The sequence below is a fragment of the Phallusia mammillata genome, chromosome 8 (genome assembly GCF_965637545.1).
Source record: "Phallusia mammillata chromosome 8, kaPhaMamm4.hap1.1, whole genome shotgun sequence".
Lineage (NCBI taxonomy): Eukaryota > Metazoa > Chordata > Ascidiacea > Phlebobranchia > Ascidiidae > Phallusia > Phallusia mammillata.
This window is the reverse complement of record NC_137259.1, coordinates 12,518,907-12,540,809: the sequence shown is the minus strand read 5'-3', so window position 1 is coordinate 12,540,809 and position 21,903 is coordinate 12,518,907. Positions and strand designations below refer to the sequence as shown.

The window sequence follows — 21,903 nt, the reverse complement described above, 5'->3', positions numbered from 1 at the left end:
TTTAAAGCCCAAGATTTGTTCAAACCCCCTGAACTACATATTCTTTGTTTCAGATATCGATGAATGTGCTGTTGGAATTCAAGGAGCATGTGGAATAGAGTCTACTAATTGCACAAACATGAATGGTTCATACACTTGTGATTGCAATTCTGGCTATGAAGATGTTGATGGAAAATGTGTTGGTAAGAATCAGAGAATTTTGTTTAAAGTCCAAGATTTGTTCAAACCCCCTGAACTACATATTCTTTGTTTCAGATATCGATGAATGTGCTATTGGAATTCAAGCAGCATGTGGAATAGAGTCTACTAATTGCACAAACATGAATGGTTCATACACTTGTGATTGCAATTCTGGCTATGAAGATGTTGATGGAAAATGTGTTGGTAAGAATCAGAGAGTTTAGTTTAAAGCCCAAGATTTGTTCAAACCCCCTGAACTACATATTCTTTGTTTCAGATATCGATGAATGTGCTGTTGGAATTCAAGCAGCATGTGGAATAGAGTCTACTAATTGCACAAACATGAATGGTTCATACACTTGTGATTGCAATTCTGGCTATGAAGATGTTAATGGAAAATGTGTTGGTAAGATTTAGATAGAGAGTTTAAAGCCCAAGATTTGTTCAACCACCCTGTACTACATATTCTTTGTTTCAGATATCGATGAATGTGCTGTTGGAATTCAAGTAGCATGTGGAATAGAGTCTACTAATTGCACAAACATGAATGGTTCATGCACTTGTGATTGCAATTCTGGCTATGAAGATGTTGATGGAAAATGTGTTGGTAAGAATCAGAGAATTTTGTTTAAAGTCCAAGATTTGTTCAAACCCCCTGAACTACATATTCTTTGTTTCAGATATCGATGAATGTGCTGTTGGAATTCAAGCAGCATGTGGAATAGAGTCTACTAATTGCACAAACATGAATGGTTCATACACTTGTGATTGCAATTCTGGCTATGAAGATGTTGATGGAAAATGTGTTGGTACGAATCAGAGAGTTTAGTTTAAAGCCCAAGATTTGTTCAAACCCCCTGTACTACATATTCTTTGTTTCAGATATCGATGAATGTGCTGTTGGAATTCAAGTAGCATGTGGAATAGAGTCTACTAATTGCACAAACATGAATGGTTCATACACTTGTGATTGCAATTATGGCTATGAAGATGTTGATGGAAAATGTGTTGGTAAGAATCAGAGAGTTTAGTTTAAAGCCCAAGATTTGTTCAAACCCCCTGAACTACATATTCTTTGTTTCAGATATCGATGAATGTGCTGTTGGAATTCAAGCAGCATGTGGAATAGAGTCTACTAATTGCACAAACATGAATGGTTCATACACTTGTGATTGCAATTCTGGCTATGAAGATGTTGATGGAAAATGTGTTGGTAAGAATCAGAGAATTTTGTTTAAAGTCCAAGATTTGTTCAAACCCCCTGAACTACATATTCTTTGTTTCAGATATCGATGAATGTGCTGTTGGAATTCAAGCAGCATGTGGAATAGAGTCTACTAATTGCACAAACATGAATGGTTCATACACTTGTGATTGCAATTCTGGCTATGAAGATGTTGATGGAAAATGTGTTGGTAAGAATCAGAGAGTTTAAAGCCCAAGATTTGTTCAAACCCCCTGAACTACATATTTTTTGTTTCAGATATCGATGAATGTGCGGTTGGAATTCAAGTAGCATGTGGAATAGAGTCTACTAATTGCACAAACATGAATGGTTCATACACTTGTGATTGCAATTATGGCTATGAAGATGTTGATGGAAAATGTGTTGGTAAGAATCAGAGAGTTTAAAGCCCAAGATTTGTTCAAGCCCCCTGTACTACATATTCTTTGTTTCAGATATCGATGAATGTGCTGTTGGAATTCAAGTAGCATGTGGAATAGAGTCTACTAATTGCACAAACATGAATGGTTCATACACTTGTGATTGCAATTCTGGCTATGAAGATGTTGATGGAAAATGTGTTGGTAAGAATCAGAGAGTTTAGTTTAAAGCCAAAGATTTGTTCAAACCCCCTGTACTACATATTCTTTGTTTCAGATATCGATGAATGTGCTGTTGGAATTCAAGGAGCATGTGGAATAGAGTCTACTAATTGCACAAACATGAATGGTTCATACACTTGTGATTGCAATTCTGGCTATGAAGATGTTGATGGAAAATGTGTTGGTAAGAATCAGAGAGTTTAAAGCCCAAGATTTGTTCAAACCCCCTGTACTACATATTCTTTGTTTCAGATATCGATGAATGTGCTGTTGGAATTCAAGCAGCATGTGGAATAGAGTCTACTAATTGCACAAACATGAATGGTTCATACACTTGTGATTGCAATTCTGGCTATGAAGATGTTGATGGAAAATGTGTTGGTAAGAATCAGAGAGTTTAGTTTAAAGCCCAAGATTTTTCGAACCCCCCTGTACTACATATTCTTTGCTTCAGATATCGATGAATGTGCTGTTGGAATTCAAGTAGCATGTGGAAAAGAGTCTACTAATTGCACAAACATGAATGGTTCATACACTTGTGATTGCAATTCTGGCTATGAAGATGTTGATGGAAAATGTGTTGGTAAGAATCAGAGTGTTTAAAGCCCAAGATTTGTTCAAACCCCCTGTACTACATATTCTTTGTTTCAGATATCTATGAATGTGCTGTTGGAATTCAAGTAGCATGTGGAATAGAGTCTACTAATTGCACAAACATGAATGGTTCATACACTTGTGATTGCAATTCTGGCTATGAAGATGTTGATGGAAAATGTGTTGGTAAGAATCAGAGAGTTTAGTTTAAAGCCCAAGATTTTTTGAACCCCCTGTACTACATATTCTTTGTTTCAGATATCGATGAATGTGCTGTTGGAATTCAAGTAGCATGTGGAATAGAGTCTACTAATTGCACAAACATGAATGGTTCATACACTTGTGATTGCAATTCTGGCTATGAAGATGTTGATGGAAAATGTGTTGGTAAGAATCAGAGAGTTTAGTTTAAAGCCCAAGATTTGTTCAAACCCCCTGTACTACATATTCTTTGTTTCAGATATCGATGAATGCGCTGTTGGAATTCAAGTAGCATGTGGAATAGAGTCTGCTAATTGCACAAACATGAATGGTTCATACACTTGTGATTGCAATTCTGGCTATGAAGATGTTGATGGAAAATGTGTTGGTAAGAATCAGAGAATTTAAAGCCCAAGATTTGTTCAAACCCCCTGAACTACACATTCTTTGTTTCAGATATCGATGAATGTGCTGTTGGAATTCAAGTAGCATGTGGAATAGAGTCTACTAATTGCACAAACATGAATGGTTCATACACTTGTGATTGCAACTCTGGCTATGAAGATGTTGATGGAAAATGTGTTGGTAAGAATCAGAGAGTTTAGTTTGAAGCCCAAGATTTGTTCAAACCCCCTGTACTACACATTCTTTGTTTCAGATATCGATGAATGTGCTGTTGGAATTCAAGTAGCATGTGGAATAGAGTCTACTAATTGCACAAACATGAATGGTTCATACACTTGTGATTGCAATTCTGGCTATGAAGATGTTGATGGAAAATGTGTTGGTAAGAATCAGAGCATTTAGTTTAAAGGCAAAGATTTGTTCAATACCATTATATACATATTCTTTGTTTCAGATATCGATGAATGTGCTGTTGGAATTCAAGTAGCATGTGGAATAGAGTCTACTAATTGCACAAACGTGAATGGTTCATACACTTGTGATTGCAATTCTGGCTATGAAGATGTTGATGGAAAATGTGTTGGTAAGCTGAAGAACATTTGATATATTTTTTTGGTGTCTGGCTTTTATTATAGTTCCCTATATGCTTAGATATCAATGAGTGTGAAACTAATAATATTTGTGGATCTTTCGCCCACTGTAATAATACTGCTGGATCGTATTCATGTACTTGCGATGTGGGATATTCACTGATTGGACATTCTTGTTTTGGTAAGTTTTGACACTTGTTGATTTGTGTTGGTAAAAATCAGAGAGTTTAGTTTAGGACCCAAGATTTGTTCAAACCCCCTGTTTTATATATTCTTCATTTCAGATATTAATGAGTGTGCTGTTGGAATTCATGTAGCATGTGGAATAGAGTCTACTAATTGCACAAACATGAATGGTTCATACACTTGCGATTGCAATTCTGGCTATGAAGATGTTGATGGAAAATGTGTTGGTAAGAATCAGAGAGTTTAGTTTAAAGCCAAAGATTTGTTCAATACCATTATATACATATTCTTTGTTTCAGATATCGATGAATGTGCTCTTGGAATTCAAGTAGTATGTGGAATGGAGTCTACTAATTGCATAAACATGAATGGTTCATACACTTGTGATTGCAATTCTGGCTATGAAGATGTTGATGGAAAATGTGTTGGTAAGCTGAAGAACATTTGATATATTTTTTTGGTGTGTGGATTTTATTATAGTTCCGTATATGCTTAGATATCAATGAGTGTGAAACTAATAATAATTGTGGATCTTTCGCCCACTGTAATAATACTGCTGGATCGTATTCATGCACTTGCAATGTGGGCTATTCACTGATTGGAGATTCTTGTTTTGGTAAGTTTCGACACTTTTATTTGCTTTTTACATATCTAGATATTGCACTATTTAATTTAAATATTTCTGATGCAGTTTGTCTGTGTCCTTAGTATAAACCATTTTTTTGGAAGTTTTCCTGCCAGGGCATTGATAATTATGGGTCCCCTTCCCTGAAGGGGACACATATTGATTTTACTCTAATTGTTTTTGTTTTTTTTTCTTTTTTTTCTTCCTTTTTTTTTCTTCCCAAAGTTTGTCCGACTCGTTTTTCCATCAAATGTTTGATGGATTTGGCTGAAATTTACACAGATGGTAGATATAGTTATGTGGATGTGCATCCCACTTTGTTTTTGTTGATAACCCCAGTATTTACCCCGCTAGCCCCCTAAAATAGGTATTTTTTCCCGGAAGTTTGTCCGACTCATTTTTCCATCAAATGTTTGATGGATTGGGCTGAAATTTACACATATGGTAGATATAGTTATGTAGATGTGCATCCCACTTTGTTTTTGTTGATAACCCCAGTATTTACCCCGCTCGCCCCCTAAAATGGTTGTTTTTACCCAAAGTTTGTCCGACTTGTTTTTCCATCAAATGTTTGATGGATTTGGCTGAAATTTACACAGATGGTAGATATATTCATGTAGATGTGCATCCCACTTTGGTTTTGTTGATAACCCCAGTATTTACCCCGCTAGCCCCCTAAAATGGGTGAGTTTTTAAACAGTTTCAGAATGGGCTGAAATTTGGATTTCTTGTATAGTATGCCATTTATAGGTGTCGATTGTTGTGTTCAACCCTGTAGTCCTAACATTTACCCCACAAGCCCCTAAAGTGTAAAACGTATTTGTATGTTACTGGGCACCACAAACGAAAGATTTCTTTGGAGCAATAGTGTTACAAGGGCAACCAGTTGTATGTTGCTCGTTGGTGGGTTGCTTGGTGGTCGTTTTTGCGCCATGGCAGTTAGGGGCTTGTTAACAGCCCTATGACGTCAGAAACAGTAACGGTTGTTGCTCAAAACACCTCTAGTGGTCAAAATTTTAAACATTGGCGGATTGGGCTGAAATTTTGCAGTACTATTGATTGAGTCATTGTGGTTTTTATATATTTTTTAGTTTGTGTGTCGAACCCAATTAGTTGCCCTACTAGCCCCCTAAAATGGGTCAGTTTTTTTAAACGTTATATAGGACATACTTCAAACAATATCTGGGGTGAATCTAATTTTATAGTTTGTATTCTACATAGTATTATTATTTAAGCCCAGTGCCGATCACTGTGTTTTCCTTACAACACCCAACTTTCTCATGGTTATCTCTTGAATTGCATTATTTTCAACTTTGCATGTGTGGGGACCCATGAGTTTTTGCCTGCAGAAACGACTTAAAGTTATAAAAGACGATGGCTAATATGGGACCCAATACAAAATAAGCATAGGAAATATATTCATGTTTTAAAATAGGTTATAGTGTAAATACAAGGGCAATATGTGCTAAGCCACCCTTCTAGTTTGGTTATGATATGTATTTAAATTGGCTCGATAGCCCATTAGAATTTCATATATTTTGTGCTGTCACCACAATAAACTGATGTTTTGTTAAAGATTAGCACACTAAATTAGTTTGGTAAGAACTCTCTGTTATAACCCTAGTAGCCCTATTACATGTTGTTAGTTTTCAAATATTTTTCAAGTTTGATCTTCAAAATTTAAAGTAGTTTAAAGTCTTCTCATACTTTTTTGAGGGTCAAAAACCATTTTTTAGTAAATCAAGGTCCTGAATATTGAAACTTTTGTTACAGTTTTTGTTACAATAAAACATACTGATAAGTGTATTGCGCAATATTCGCAATTCTTAACAAGATAAGCCATTTCTATCATCCTATTAAAACTTTGCATTTATCTCTGGTTATTACTAATAGAGTATGAATGCATCTTCCAATCAGTGGTTTGCAGGGTATTTCACCTGTAAAAACACATAAGTTCAACATGTTACTTCATGGGCCGTACAAAAAATCTTGGAGGGCCGCCTGCAGCCAGCAGGTTGCATGTTTAACACCCCTAAAGTGCCACTGGGGTGTGTTCATTGCTGTGTTTGATCCGAAACGGTCCCCCAAATTTCTTCAGCGGTTTCCCAAAATTTGGACTTGCTACTACAGTACTACTTTTTTGTATTTAAATGAAACACTTGCGGTCTCTTAAAACTACTTAGCGGTCACCCAAACCAAACCTTAAAAAACCCTGCCCCCTAGCATTCTAATAAAGCTAGGGTCCAATTTGGGTCCCTATATTTATGTGTTTAAATTGGCACTATACAGAAAAGCTACCTTCTAGGTGATATTTATTTTCCAATCAGAACTGAAAATATGTGACAAAAAGGTCAAAACTGAAATACCTTTTGCCGGAAATCGAAAAAAAAAAAACATTAAGTACACTTTTGAAGTAAAAACTGCACATGTGAAGTTTTTGCAGTGTTCCCAGTATATTTATTCAACTAAAATCAATACTGAAAGAGGAGGGATAAAAGTTGCCGAACAATATAGGAAACCGATGGGGTGCTCTGGGAGCTACTTTGTGATAATGACTTCTTTGTTGGGTGCTAATTCAAATAACGTTGGTGACTTCCTTGATGGGGGTGCTTTGTTTGTGATATTAATTCCAAAGCCGTTAAGGACCTTCGTTTTAAACTGGTCCTTTTAATTTAAAACTGATCCTGTCTTAATATAAAAGCATCAGCAAGCATAATACGGACAGTGCACATTTGTTAGAGCTATACAGTCTGGTACTGTATTACTGTTTTAGTTATTTGTGTGCAAAAAAACATATTCTGTAATCTTATGTGACTTTACTAGTGAAATTTGCAATTGTATTCTAGATATTGATGAATGCAGTACTAACACCCATAACTGTGACAATACCACATCCACATGCGTTAACAACATTGGCAATTTTTCATGTGTTTGTCTGTCTAGTTCTGCTGCATCTTCGAAATGCACTGGTGAGTTTTGGGTTTCATTGTTGCCATATTTTTTATTGTGTATAAATATTGCAGTAACTTTTTCTGGTTTTATTTGATTGTTTATAGCAATTTTGCCCCAGGAAACATTAAAAGGGTTAAAAACTAAACAAATTAACACCACTAGGAACTTTTACCGTATTTTACGGACCATAAAGCGCACCCGATTATAAGGCGCACTGTCAATAAATTGCTTTAATTAGTTTTTTGTTCATACATAAGGCGCACCGGGCTATAGAACGCAACGTATTTTAAGGAGTATGGGTTACCGTATAACGCTCATTAAACAAAGCATTAAGCACTACTTGGTCCATACATTAGGCGCACCGGCTTATAAGGCGCACGATCAATTTATGAGGAAAAAAAAGGATTTAAGTTGCGCCTTACAGTCCGTAAAATACGGTACTTTAAATCCTTTTTGATCTTGCAAGAAATGCTAAAACGATTTTTTTCTTTATTTCCCCTGTGGACAATGTCAAATTTACTTTTTGCAGTAAAATGACTAACTTTTAAAAACGTTTGGGTATTTTAAAGTTTTTTTTTGTTTAACTCTAATTTATTTTTAATCTGCAAACTTTTTATTTGGGTGGATACTTAAACAGTGCTGACATTTTCTAAGGAATGTCTTCAAACTGTAACTTTTTGCATAAAACAATGCCACTTACCATTCAATAATTAAATAAAACTTTCGCGAAGCCAAATATAAAAAAATATATGAAAAAAATTGTATCCTGACAGTTAAGAAAATGTATAGCATTGCGAAAAAAAATTAAACAAAAATCCCCATAGAACACAGGAAATAAAAATGAAACTGCTTTTTAAATTTTGAAGCTGGACATCAATTTAGTCAGGCAGTTAGTGGAGAAACTTTCTCGGATCAACTCAACCATCTTGGTTCTCCTGAAGCTAATGCACTCGCAAACAGGGTGCTTCCTGAACTGAAAGATGCATATCAAAGTGATGTAGATATCACTGGTTTTCGTAATGGTAGTGTCATTGTGATGTAAGTAAGGCTGGTGGCATATTAATTATAACCTTCCACAACATAAGTTGTTTAAAATCATAAAAAGTTAGAGTTTCATTTTTTTGCATTTAAGTATCTTATTCTGCAAAAAACACGTGTTGAAGTCCATTTTATAGTACTGTGAAAATGAACGTCTTTCTGCCACCACAATGAGTATGAATATATTTGCTCACAAAAACACAAATGGAAAGACATCAAATGGAATTGTGCCTATGTAGATTGGTTTGTCAAACTGGCCACCTACACGTTTTCCTTTTTCACTTTATTTGTTGTAAAAATTCAAAAATAAACTCAAAATTATTTTTTAGATATATTGTATACAGCAACCAATCAATCGCTGAGCTTACACAAACATATATGACTTGGGCAAGCAATAACCCAGACAAAGCCAGTATATTTACCGCTGCTCCAACAGAATGTAAGTTACTGTAATGAAATGAGATTATCCAACCATGTTAAAACTCATCTAACTCAGTAGCAGGGAAGGGGTGTCGAAATAATTTCATTTTTAAAATGGCGAAATTATTCTGGTATCAGTGACAAAATATAGATATGGGTTGAGAATAGAATATTCTGGTTTGGTTAAAAACTACAAAAGGTAGTTGTTTACCTTCTATGACACGAGAAAAGAAGGTCTTGTTATCGAACTCAATTCAGTGACTTATTAACTGTTTAAGGGCAAATGTGATACGAATTAAAAAGTGGTAAAACGTAGAAAAATGTTTACATACCGATTTCCTACAGTTGTGAAGGATCCGTGTGCATCGTCCCCGTGTTTAAATGGAGGCACATGTAGTCCAAAGGCCGTTTCATACAAATGTGCTTGTGCTGATGGTTTTTCTGGAACACAATGCACAGACGGTAAGCTTTAAAGTGTGGCGAAAGAAGCGATACAAACGAACAAAACATTTTTTACAATTTTCTTACGCATATTTCAGTGGACTTCTGTCACTTCAAAACATGTGCCAGCAAAGCTACTTGTACAAACTTGGAAAACGAGGCCGTCTGTGAGTGCATTCAACAACACAAAGGAAATCCCGAAGCACTTTGCAGTCGTAAGTTTCATTATTGTGTTGTGGTAAAGTACATGTAAACGTAAGTGTTTTCTGCATTGAGCCAAAGGCTCCAAAGCCGAGTCGTTTAGCTCAAGCTAAGAAATGTTTTGCTCGAACAGCCAGGTTTATTATGTAAAGACGTATTTGGCTTTGTAACAAATCGAACGAAAAAAAGATCGGTTTGGCAAAAAAATGTACACAGTATTACATGAAGTTCAACCGTGAGCACATCGCAGCTATTTCCGACTTGGTGATTGTGTTAGTGCAACTGTGTCGTTATGTTTTTTTTTTTCACCAAGCAAAAAATCTCAACTTTCTTGGCGTTTTTGTATCTGGTGAAACTAACATTTTTTTCATCAGTAACTCAAGTTGCGTTTTACGTTTCCATTTTACTTGTACAGCTTACTGTTCCGCTGGCATCGTTCAGACTTTTAACTTTCCGGAAACGTGGGTTGACCAAGTTGCTTATTCCACGGAGTTATGTCCATCAGGTAAAGTTGATTTGTTTAAACCACATTTTTACGTTTTTTAGACATTTTTAAGCCGTGATAAGAGTACAAAATCGGTTAGGTGGATTTGCTCTCAAATCCACATACAATTCAGATTGTTTGAAAACTGCTGGCTTTCTCTGCAAATAAAACTTATTTATTCAATACGCAGGTCGCCATGTTGCGTCTGTTAGCTGTGGTTCAAATTCTCTTTTCTCGGAAGAAACTTTCCAGACAGTGAGCTGTCAAAGTTCCATTATCACTTACACGGAAGAAAGTAAACTTCACACCCAGGTAAGTTGAAACCAAAGCTGTGACCGGGCATTTGGGGTCGGCTTTCGGACGGGTTCGTTTTTTTAACAAACGGACCTGACTTCACATTCTGTTTCCGTATTTTTTTTTAATATTAATTATCTAGCTAAGTTGCTAGATGTTGGATAAAACTTAATGCCGACCAATACGTCTTGTTTTATGCCATTGCCTATTATTATCCATTGTGTATGTCTTTTTATTATGGGCTTGCCATTAAACTTTTTTATTATAGGCTGTCATAAAACTTTTAAGTCTAAACGGGTTTCTCAAAAACGATTCGGATTTGAGCTATAATTTCGGGCCGGTTACAACTGTTGTTGAAAGTCCAGTGTTTTTTTTAAGGTGTTTTGGGGGACCGAAACGGTCCCCCAAATTTCTCCAGTGGTTTCCCAAAATTTGCCAGTAGCCTAATAAATAATTCGTTTAAGCAAATATGGCTATTTTTTGGTATTTAAATGAAACACTTGCGGTCTCTTAAAACTACTTAGCTGTCACCCAAACCAAACCTTAAAAAAAACCTGGTTGAAACAATGGTCCGGTAGCGATTTAAGTCTCAAAAATAATTGTGAGCGATAATTTAGAACAACACGGAAGTGACGACAGAGACAGTGGAGGAATTCTCAAGTAATCTGCAGTTGCTTACGTCACAACCGGAACTTTCCGAAGCGGAAATCGAGGCGGTGACAGAAAGCATTGAAAACGTCACTGCCTTGGCTGAGATGTCGGAAAATGTTAAGGTGAAATGCCCAAACCGCCAAAACATATGGCAACGTTTAATTACTAGCCTTACCTGAAAGGACTGTAGTTTACCACTACAGACATAATATTTTGACGCTGTTTACTATCCAATGAGTAAAAATCGTACAAATACCTTAATTTATGATTTCCTTTTACCTAAACCACGACTGCAAGCTGGGCCGAATAAAATCCTAAATCTTAAATTTACACAGTCAGGCCGGTGTGTAGGAGATTGTATGGGTTATTCATAGAGCTGTTAAGGCGAATAATGAGCTGTAACAGTATGAGAAAACAGCTTTTTTAGACAGTCGTACTTTTGGTAAGACTGAATAGAATGGCAGCAGGTGTGGCTGTTTTTTTAAAGAACTATAGAAAAAAACAGTCTATTTATTTGTAGGTTCATTCGTTACCAAGGTTTCATTTCATTTTGGCAGTTTCATGTGTTCCATTTTGAAAAATGGTAGGAATGATCAGTGATCACCATTCCGTTTTTCTTTCGTAAAGTCTAGTTACCTATTTTCTGGCCGCGTGGCAATATGTGGTAGAGAACTAGTAATGTCCAGTTGTCAAGCTAATTCACTAAATTGAACCCATGCTCTCTAGGTGACTCCCAAGTCTTGGCAGAATCTTCTTGTCGCCGCTAGTCATGTGATCCACACTGTAGACTTGACGCAGCCGTCGCCTGAACTTAATGAAAACAACAAGAAACTTCTGGAAGCGATCGAATCACTCAGCGAACACGTTGAACTTGCGGCCAGCCAGACTGAGGCGGAGTTGGAAAGCGACGAAATTTTGGCACTGGTGCGTCAAAAAAGTCAAAATTAATAATTTAGAAATTAATAAAGTATCAGTGTTAATAGGATTGTTTCAGGGTTTTTTGATGTTGTTAGTTGTATAACTAGGCATCTATTAACGAAAAGACTGAAAAGCATGGTAGCGAAAGCATTTACCCTGTTGTTTTATAGTAGGCTAACATACATTTTAGCCACAATATCTATTTTAGTTGGTTTAATAACTAAAATTGGTGTATTTTTTTTCTTTTTAGATTGCAGCTATCAACAGCCCGTCGTCAACCCGACTTGAGCGGTCAACATCCGGGGCCTCTTTCACCTTCCAATCACGTGACGGAAATTCGACCTCTCTCGGCTTGACCTTTAACCTACCACAAAGCGTCATCGATAAGGCACTGGAACAAAATGCGACGCAAATTGCGATGATTTTCTTCAAGACTCCAAGTTTGTTTACATCAAGCTCCAACGCTATACAGGTAGAAACAAATATGTTTTACCTAAATTGTGATAAATTAGATTATGGAAAGCAGAGTTTTCGGCTTACACAGACCATCACACATCCTACATAGTTTGAAAAGTGTTTCCCTTTTTTGTGGTTGAAAAGAGATTATAATAAATGTGGTAAAATAAATGTTTGTAAATTGTCGATAGTGATAAGTTGCGTAATAGCGACTTGTTGTGATCGCAAATGCATAAACTTCTTGTCGCCTTCTGTTGGGTTACAGTTTGCTTACACAACTTAATTTCATGAAAAGTTGAAATTTCTTGACTGCAAAAAATATCCCTGAAAAAGTGTCATCCAAAAACTTTCTTTTTTATTGCAGATTATTTCAGTAAACTTTGGAGGAAATGTAAACCTTGCAAACTTAGTTGAGCCGATTAGTTTTGTGCATGGTAATCAGCCTGAGAGATATGGTAAAAAGCCGGACCCGGAGCACGAAAATAAGGCAAGTAAATAAACTATCGGATACTTGTTATCTCTCGTACCTTCTGTAAAATTCGTCATACACACAAGGATGACAGACAAAACAGCTTATTAACTATTTATACTTAAAACCAGGTTGAACGAACTTTTCTTTCTTGCGAATACTGGGACGTGTCCGCTTCTGATTGGGCAACACAAGGCTGTTGCCTTAACAACAGTGACCCCGGAAATCCTGTGTGCCAATGCGACCATCTGACAAACTTCGCTCTAATAGTTGTAAGTTGTATCGCTGTATTTGGTTTAACTGTCAGTGAATAATAAATTGTCTATTGACCGCTAGTTTAAGGTATTTAGTGTTTTTTAACATTTTTACCAAGGTCACGGGTGTTTAAAGGCCAGTTGTTACATGATTCATACAAAAATCAGCAATGTTCGTGAAACGAATTTTGCTGATTTTAGATTTCATATTTCCATAACCCGTCATAACATTTTTTCTATACGTGTTACAATGTTGAAGACTTTATTAAATTGTTTTTTTTGTTCGTCTGTGTTTAAACACGTGTGCTTCAGGCGAGAGATTCTATTCCGAAAGATACCGTGCTTGAGATAGTCAGTGACATCGGATGTGTTTTCTCCATCATCTGTTTGGCGGTTGTAATCATCACCAAGTTGGCGAACAGGTAACAATTTAAACCGTTTCTTACAAGATCGCTCTTTCTTTTTTGTGTTCGTTTGGCAGTGCTGTAATTCCATAAATACATCTTTGAGATATCTTTAGCATCATTTGAAGAAATTCCCGATTTATAAGTGCTGAAAACATCAGTTACACTTTATAAGAAACTGAGGGAATAGTGTGTCCTTAGACGCATCCGGTTAATCGCATGACGGATTTGCCAAGCTTTTTCTGCATTTGGCCTTAGTATGCGACTAACCGGACCAAATGGCTACAGTAGGAATTTACGATCCCTATACAATGAAGGGATTATGCGATTAGCCGTATTCTTACCGCATAAGTTTTAGAAACATGACATCACAGATAATAAAAAGTTAATAAACGTTAACTATCTTCTCTCAGTGAGCAACGAAAGAGGAGATCCACCCAAATATTTCTTCATGTTTGCACCAACATTCTTATCTCCTACCTCTTTTTTGTCACAACGATCGGAAGCACTGATGACGTCATCCGCTGTACAGCTTTCACTTTCATCCTGCACTACTTCTTCCTTACATCTTGGTTCTGGATGGTTTCCTATGGTTACGACATCTACCTTAGCCTAGTTAAGGTAAAACAATGGCCATAAATGTTTTTGTTTCAAACTTACTACGGCGAATGCATAAATCTACTACGTTCCACGAACTGATATGAAACGCAGGTGATAGCAAATTCACCAAAAAAGCTTGTATGTCACTTGCCAACTGATTATATGTCACTTGCCAACTTCCGAATGCAATAGATACAGTTAAATGGGGACTTTGATACAACAGAGACGAACATGTTAAGTAACACATCAAATATCTTATTGCACCTGTCACTAACAGGTTTTAGCTCTGATTTCAAAAGACGATGGATAAGACCTTGCTGCTAAAGTTAATTAAGGCTTCCTGGGCCCCCGAAGCTGTTATGCAACATCTGCAATAACTACAATACATTGATGTAAAAACTATTGAAAAGAAATTTTGGGCCCATTATCTTAGACCAGGGGCGGGCAACTTCTCCAGTCGGCGGGCCTGATTTGGGAAAATGAAGTACTTGGCGGGCCGGATTCCTGAATCGATACATTAATCGCGTATTTATCCAGTGATTTAAAACGGATTTTTGACCACCTAAACTAAATACAATCAAGAACGTCGCAATTACAATACAGTCCAAACAATCTAACTGATATAACATAAAATTATTCACCACAGCAAATTTGATGCATACACAACAGACTTAGATACTGCTGAAACACTAACTAGGCTACACGTGTGGAAACAATGAAACCGTGAAAGCAGGCCACACACAAGGTTGGCAGTTATGTCGTAACAATGGACGTATGGTGCAATGGTAACAACGGCGGGAAAGTTTTTTACTATTGGGGAACGTTACTGTCCGTTACAACTATAATTTGACACAGTAAGCAAGTAGTGGCGGATTGCAGCAGACTGTAGCCGCGGGCCACATTATCATGTATGACCGGAAACTGTCTGCGGGCCGCTCAAAACCCCGTCGCGGGCCGGATCCGGCCCGCGGGCCGTATGTTGCCCGCCCCTGTCTTAGACTTAACAGTTTAACTTGAAAGCAAAATGAGTATGCACTTGTCAAAAAAGTGCAGTAGAGCATACTGTAGAATGTGATAGATGACGACACTCAAAACTGGACATAGCACACAACAGGGCAATCTGGCCACACTAGTCTAAACGACTTATGTATTGTAAGCAACTGCACTGATAAGACCTCAAACGTGTGCGCTGTTCGCAGCTAACCTATTATTGTAATGGGTCAATGCCAATATTAGAATTAATAAAAGCGCCAGGTTGTGTAATTTTGTTCAAATTTATTATTGAAGTTACGCAGCTAACCTCGGGTCGTGTATAGATTTGTTCACTTTTTGTATTACCTTATTCTATGTTGAATTTGGTTGGACGATTTTCCTGTTGGCCTTCCAGGTATTCCGCACCGAAGAAAGTAACTTTGTAAAGAAACTTTGTCTTTTCGCGTACGGTACCCCCCTGTTGATTGTCATCATCAATCTTGCCGCTGCCCTTGGATACGACCAAAGTGTTTCGACCACCGTCACCTGTAGTGGAGGTTGGTTGGGTATTTAAAACCGAAACAGCTTCCTCACAAGAATTGTAATCACCCTGCCTAAGCATTTGAACTTATTTTACGCATGGAATTCCCACAACTCGCTCGTTGTAAAAACCTTAGATCTTTCCTTTTTATGAATGTGACAAACTGTTACATGAAAAATATTCTTTTAACATATTGATTGGTAGTTTCAGGAAATTTCGAAGTGTAGGTCAAACATCGAGTATTTTTCTTTAACAGAGGACCTGTTTACTCCATCATCATACAAAGCAGCTCATATGTGCTGGCTCCATGGTTATTCTCTCTACTTTGGATTCCTCCTGCCGGTTGGACTACTGCTCATCACCAACATGTTCTTCTTCATCTGTATTCTCCGCAAAGTCGTGTGGCGATCTCATGAGGTAGGTTTGAAAATTAATGAGTAGTGCGTTAAAGAATTAATCCCGTTAATTTTTTTGCATCAGATGTGTCTCGAATAAGATCTAATTATAGTCGTGACTATAAGCCACAAAACTGTTCTACTTCAAGGAGTATTTTTTTTTGTTTGATGCGTTCATTCGGACCTTTAAACCAAACCTCTTAACAGTTATGTATAAACTGCCAAATCCGTGAATCATATCAAATTTGTTACAACAGCAGAGAATAAATTGCTAAATTTTCTACACACAACGACAAACTTAAATGCACTAAATTTTGATGCATATTCTTTCCTCGCTCGTTAAAAATAAATGCTTAGAAAAAATCTCAACCTTTAGATCATTTCATCTGGTCAAAGAAGGACAACAAAGGAAAACATGGAAGTCTCTGCAACTATGTTTGTTACAATGGGAATTTCGTGGATATTTGGATTTATTCTTTTGATTTCAACCGACCCAATATATGTTCGCGTTATGAGCTGGCTCTTCGCTTTATCAACTATTTCTCAGGTAAACTCTATGGAAAGTTATAGAATTTGTGGTAATATAGGTTTTAAGTTTTAAGTTTTTTGGTGACAAGACTATTCTTAAATGTGTGGGTCTATTTCATTTTTTAATCCAACAACCCAACCTGCACGTCTTCTGTCTGACTTTAACTTAAACCAGCTAACACAAACTACTATTACACACACACACTAGTGTAGGCTTTAAAAATTTCCAGCCTCTCTGCCAACCAAGTGGAAATCTGTGACAACTTTTTTGTAGGGAATACTCATCCTGATCATGAGCACGTTGCGACACCGTACAGCTCGTGAAAACATTGCTTCGAATATTCGTCGGGCGAGAGATTCAATCTTCAGTCGTTCAGAAAACTACAATCTTGGTGCGGGGTCAATCGGGGTCACTCCGTCCATTGAGCCTGCATCAGCCATTCAGTAACTTAAACGGCATTGTACATTAAAATATATTGTGTTCACTTTCGTTGTGTAAATTTGTGACATCGTGTACTACAGTTCCGTGTAATGTATTGTATACAGTTTAGAAACGTTAAAGTTCCATTTATAATGTTATTGTGCCTTAATTCCTATTTCGCTCTGGTACAAACTGCACTTAGTGACAATCTTCACTGTCTAATTGTAGTTCTAGTTGTTTATCGCCAATTGTGCATTCTTAACCACCAATTATGCATATTTTGGTGAAAATAATATATCTTTTAGTCGCTATTTAATGCCCATGTGTTCAAATAAAATCGTATTATTGACTGCTGCACTTAGTTATACAATCTATTAATTTATAAACACCACAAATCATCCCCACAGCTTCTTTGTTACAAACCTTGCTTGCATAGGCCTACTATATATTGTGTTTGGCGAATGTCCATCACCTCAATGTATGTTGTCATGCCATATGTTTTCAATCCTCTATGACGTAATAGTTGTATCTGTGTCAACTGAGAAAGTATGTGTGTGGTTTTTGTCAACCTGTTCTGTTCTCTCGTTTTTCTGAAAACTTAATAGCTCACAATATGGAAAGCCAAGAGCACTTTACTCCTGAGCAGAAGAAACTCCAGTGGTGTGAATATGTACGACGGGAAAAAAGAATGCGAAACAAGGCTTACGAGACGCTGGAGAAGCCTTTTGGAAGCTGGCTTGAGCAGGAAAAAATGAACGACGTTGTAACCTATTTTAACAACAACAAAAAACACGCCAACTACTCTGAATATGACAGACTTTTTCATCCGATATATCAATACGAAAAAAAGCTTCACCGGGACGACAGAGCCAATCGTATTGGGTTAAACGTAAGTAAGGAAGAAGCAGGAAAAGCTGTACCTGCACTGTCATCGTCAATGTACGGCTCTCGTCCACCACTGGAAAAGACCACACGAGAACACGTCATAATTGAAAGCGTAAACAAGGGATTCTACAGGTCACGTGGTACAAATATTCCCAGCAGCTTGGATGGTTGACATATTGGATGTGCTGATACTTGTTGGTGTAAATTGTTTGTTTTGTGTCTTTTTGGCGAAAACCTACTGGTTTACTTTCGATTTTTGTCGGTGCACATAATAAAACTAATTAAGTGGATTGAAATCTTCTGTCTTCATCCAAAGTTGTGTTTTTGTACAGTACTTAGAAAAACCTTTAAACACAAAAAGACATTTGATCGATTCTAATGTTTTCGCAAATGTGGCGGATGAGGTGTATTCTGCGTGAAAATAACTGAAAAGGGGACAAAAATTGGAAATACTGATTTAAAGGGAGAAATTACCAGTCATATTTTTGTGGTGAAACTAATTATTTTTTTATAACTTTAAAAATGTATTGCCACAAAAAACGAGTTTAAAACGAATCCAGACAAAGTTAATGACCGGATACCGTATTCGTTCAGGTTGACTGCCTTCACCAATAAGCGCTATGGCAACTTGCACACGCTAAACCATATTGGTATTTTGGTTATTTAGGGTATTTAGTATTTTTCTCCAAAATGCAGTCCAAGGGCGGGGGACAGGAGTGGTATTATCATGCTCCTGCATCAAAGAAAAAGGGTGAAAAGCAACCAGCTCCCCCTGCATCTCAAATTCCTCTTTTATCAGCTCCAGATGAACTAGATATTGAGGCAATGCAACGAGAAACTGGAACAAAGTACGTAAAAGTAATGTTTTCTCTTATTTAGTCCCCTTCACAAACCTTTATGCAGTTTGACAACGACTGTCCAAGAGATGAAACCTGAAGTAGTTTCTTAAAGCATCTGCACTCTGCAGATCCATATTGACAGAAACATTTCCACATATGTTTCTTATTTTGCCATCTTACAATTTCTTGATTGGAAAAATTAGCCCCATACAGGGTTTTCACTTTTAAAACACCTTAACTACATTTTAGTATCTCCAATTTAACCATCAGTAGAGATTTCAAGACAAATAGGAGTACACATTTGGTTCAAATGTAGATAAACATAACATTGTTCTAGACTTCTGTGACTGCACATGAACTGTGTGGTTTCGAAAATGGTGTATGATTGATGCTTAAACAGCATTGTTTTTTGTTAACCGGTTAACCAACAAAAAATACTTTCGTTTAACCTTGTAGACACTATCTGGTTAGCCCCTACTGGTAAATGCAAACCAACGAAAATTTGTACATTAACCTCAATGTCACCCTCATAAGGAGCTTTGGGAGGATTACATGGTGGAGCTTTTAATCATTTAAAAGATGCTTTGGAATGATTGAGTTTTTATTTTTTTCTTCTTGCATTTTACAGCAAACTAAACTGGATTCGAGATACAGACTCAAAATACATACAGCTTGCAAAGCAAGGAGGACGGAAAAACTTACTCACATTTAATGCTCAGGTGAACCTTTGCACCATTGTGTTTTTAATATTAGGCATATAAGTCCTTTCTATGCAATGTGTCATAAACAAGCATTCCAGTGTGTTAGTTATAAGTATAACATTCATGCATGTAGTTTCTCTTTGTTATTTGACAAAAAGTGCAGTTGTTTATGATGACTTACTAATTCTTGAAAATGTTATGTTCAAAGTATGACAAAGATGATGGTCCTCGGCCTTATCCTCGAGTTGATTGGTTCGACCATGCCCCTATGTCTGTGGAAGAAGAAAAGAAAATGTTAGTAAACCAAGTTTTTGTAAAAAAATATAAATACAGGCATTATTAGCAGTACGAAAACACTAAAATGTACTGTTTTCAAACTTTGTAGTTGCTATAAAAACATGTGTATTGGCACTAATGTTCTTTTAATTAGATTTAAAAGTAAGTTATATTTTTGTTGCAATATTTTGTGCATGAGAACATGACTGTGAATTCAAACTCTAACTGTGTATTGAAACATAATTCTAACAGTTAGTTTTAATTGCCTTACATATATTGATCATTTGGGTACAAAGTTGTAAAATACTACACTTGATGTAGTTTTACTTTGCATAGTATTTGATTTTCATCAACCCTTAACCTTGTTTTCAATTGTTTTACTGATGCAGATTAGCAGAAAGAAGGTGGAATCCACCTGAATATATGGTACATGAACCATACATGGAGGAGGCAGAAAAAGTATCTGAACCTGTAAAAGTTGACCTTGGAGCTGCCATAAAAGAGAGACGCAATATTCAGGACAAGTACGAAAACAGACAAGCTCCATTTTACGTTGATTCAATGTCACCTGACAAAGTACAGGTAAATAAATACCAATTCAGTTAATCATCACAGTTCATTATATCAGTGGTGTACATTGTTTTTTAACCATATTGTAACTCATAATCAGTGCTGTGAAGGTCTACTTTTAATTTTACCTAATGAAGTATGGCACCACCAACACAACATTTTTAAAATATATACATTTTTTCACAGGCAGAGGGGCCTGACCGTTTAAAGCTACCTGAAATACGCCAAAAGTAAGAAAAATTTGCATGTTTCTGTTACTTGTAGTTTTTTATGTATTTATCTCCAATGCTTTGATTTTTTGCCTAATTTCCCATTCATCTAAACCAGTGGTTTTCAACATGTGGATCATGACCCCGTGGGGGCTGTTGGTATTTTACTGGGGGTTGCGAAGGTCTTGTGCCACAGCGCCCAATGAGCAAGGTAACACCAAAACCCCGCTTATCGTAGGTAAAGCGCGCAGTGTGTTGTAACAAAATACTTTATGTATAAAAGCCGGAATGACCAGCAAGCTCAGACCCTTTCTCTTTACCCAAAGTAAGAGTTTATTCCAGAGATTATTAAAAAATATTGAAAGGAGTTACAAGTTATATTTGGTTGCTAAAATGGACCTCTGTATAAAAAATGCATTACATAAAATTTGAGAATATTTATTTGGTATTTGATTTTCAGGCAATCCCAAGGAATAAAAAGGGAAGTTGAATTCGACAAGCTGCTAAGTGGTGGTTATGGGACTGAATGGATCAAATCTCACAACCAGGCAACCAAAAAACCTGGAAAAAAGTTTAAAGAACCAAATCACAAAGGTTACACTAATATCCATTTTGATTTGGTAGAATTGGTCATATTTTTTCTTACTGCAGTTTGAAGACGATATATTTAAGACACCAAAAGACTCATGACTTAGAAACATAGCTATTTTTTTTTTTTTTTTTTTTCAGTAATACTACAAGAATACTTGACATGTTTGACTCAATGTCTGTGTAAAGAGGCTGACATGATCTAAATTTTTTAGTAACTTTCAAAAGTGACAAAACCATTTCTAATTTGGAACACTGTATATGGATCTGTTCATAAGTTTAATAATGAAAATAATGGTCCAAACATCTCTAATGTCATTTAGAAAATGTTTGTCACATTAGTGCCTGCCAAATATACAACCAAACTTTCTTGTCTAACCATACAAATATTTATGACAGGCTGGTTAAATCTAACCGAATATCAGCAAGCCATTTCAAAGAAAGAACAGCCAAGAAGAAAATTAAAGCCAATTGCTTACCAGCCTAAAAAAACAAGAGTTGTTGCAGAAGAAAAAGAACCCTTCAAAATGAGCAAGTAAGCTCACAAAATGCTTATTTTATAAAAAGTGAGGTGACCATTTCATTTTGCCTTACAGATTTTCTAAGGTGAAAACAAAACTATCAACGGGTGCTGTGCTTACTTAAATTGCGGGTCTGGATTGTACAAAGAAAAAAGTGCCTTATTTTGTATGTTTCAATTTTGCAGTTGATCTTCCGTGTGTCAATATATATACTTTTCAAAATGTATTTCTCTGTTTTGTTAAACTCCGACCCAACAAAAATATACC

At 36.5% G+C, this 21,903-nt stretch overlaps 3 protein-coding genes across 3 annotated transcripts; all 3 read left to right on the top strand.

Annotated features, from left to right (window-relative positions):
• The first annotated feature begins 4,390 nt into the window (after positions 1-4,390).
• On the top strand, positions 4,391-17,410 carry LOC145205537 (uncharacterized). Its single transcript, XM_080078271.1, has 20 exons — positions 4,391-4,411; positions 4,464-4,599; positions 7,455-7,577; positions 8,427-8,598; positions 8,928-9,037; positions 9,364-9,480; positions 9,558-9,674; positions 10,076-10,165; positions 10,335-10,456; positions 11,056-11,211; positions 11,816-12,013; positions 12,258-12,479; positions 12,828-12,950; positions 13,064-13,204; positions 13,499-13,608; positions 14,004-14,211; positions 15,578-15,719; positions 15,960-16,120; positions 16,475-16,645; positions 16,901-17,410. The coding sequence occupies exons 1-20, from the start codon at positions 4,391-4,393 to the stop codon at positions 17,072-17,074; spliced, it is 2,814 nt and encodes a 937-aa protein (XP_079934397.1). The 3' UTR covers positions 17,075-17,410.
• Positions 17,411-17,415: 5 nt separating this feature from the next.
• On the top strand, positions 17,416-18,241 carry LOC145204298 (cilia- and flagella-associated protein 90-like). Its single transcript, XM_080076789.1, has one exon. It carries the CDS (start codon positions 17,661-17,663, stop codon positions 18,102-18,104), a length of 444 nt encoding a protein of 147 aa, XP_079932915.1. The 5' UTR covers positions 17,416-17,660; the 3' UTR covers positions 18,105-18,241.
• Positions 18,242-18,427: 186 nt separating this feature from the next.
• LOC145204297 (uncharacterized protein C7orf57-like) lies at positions 18,428-21,862 on the top strand. Its single transcript, XM_080076788.1, has 8 exons — positions 18,428-18,780; positions 19,400-19,490; positions 19,681-19,766; positions 20,138-20,330; positions 20,505-20,548; positions 20,988-21,121; positions 21,515-21,650; positions 21,712-21,862. Exons 1-8 carry the CDS (start codon positions 18,623-18,625, stop codon positions 21,758-21,760), a joined length of 891 nt encoding a protein of 296 aa, XP_079932914.1. The 5' UTR covers positions 18,428-18,622; the 3' UTR covers positions 21,761-21,862.
• Positions 21,863-21,903: the final 41 nt, after the last annotated feature.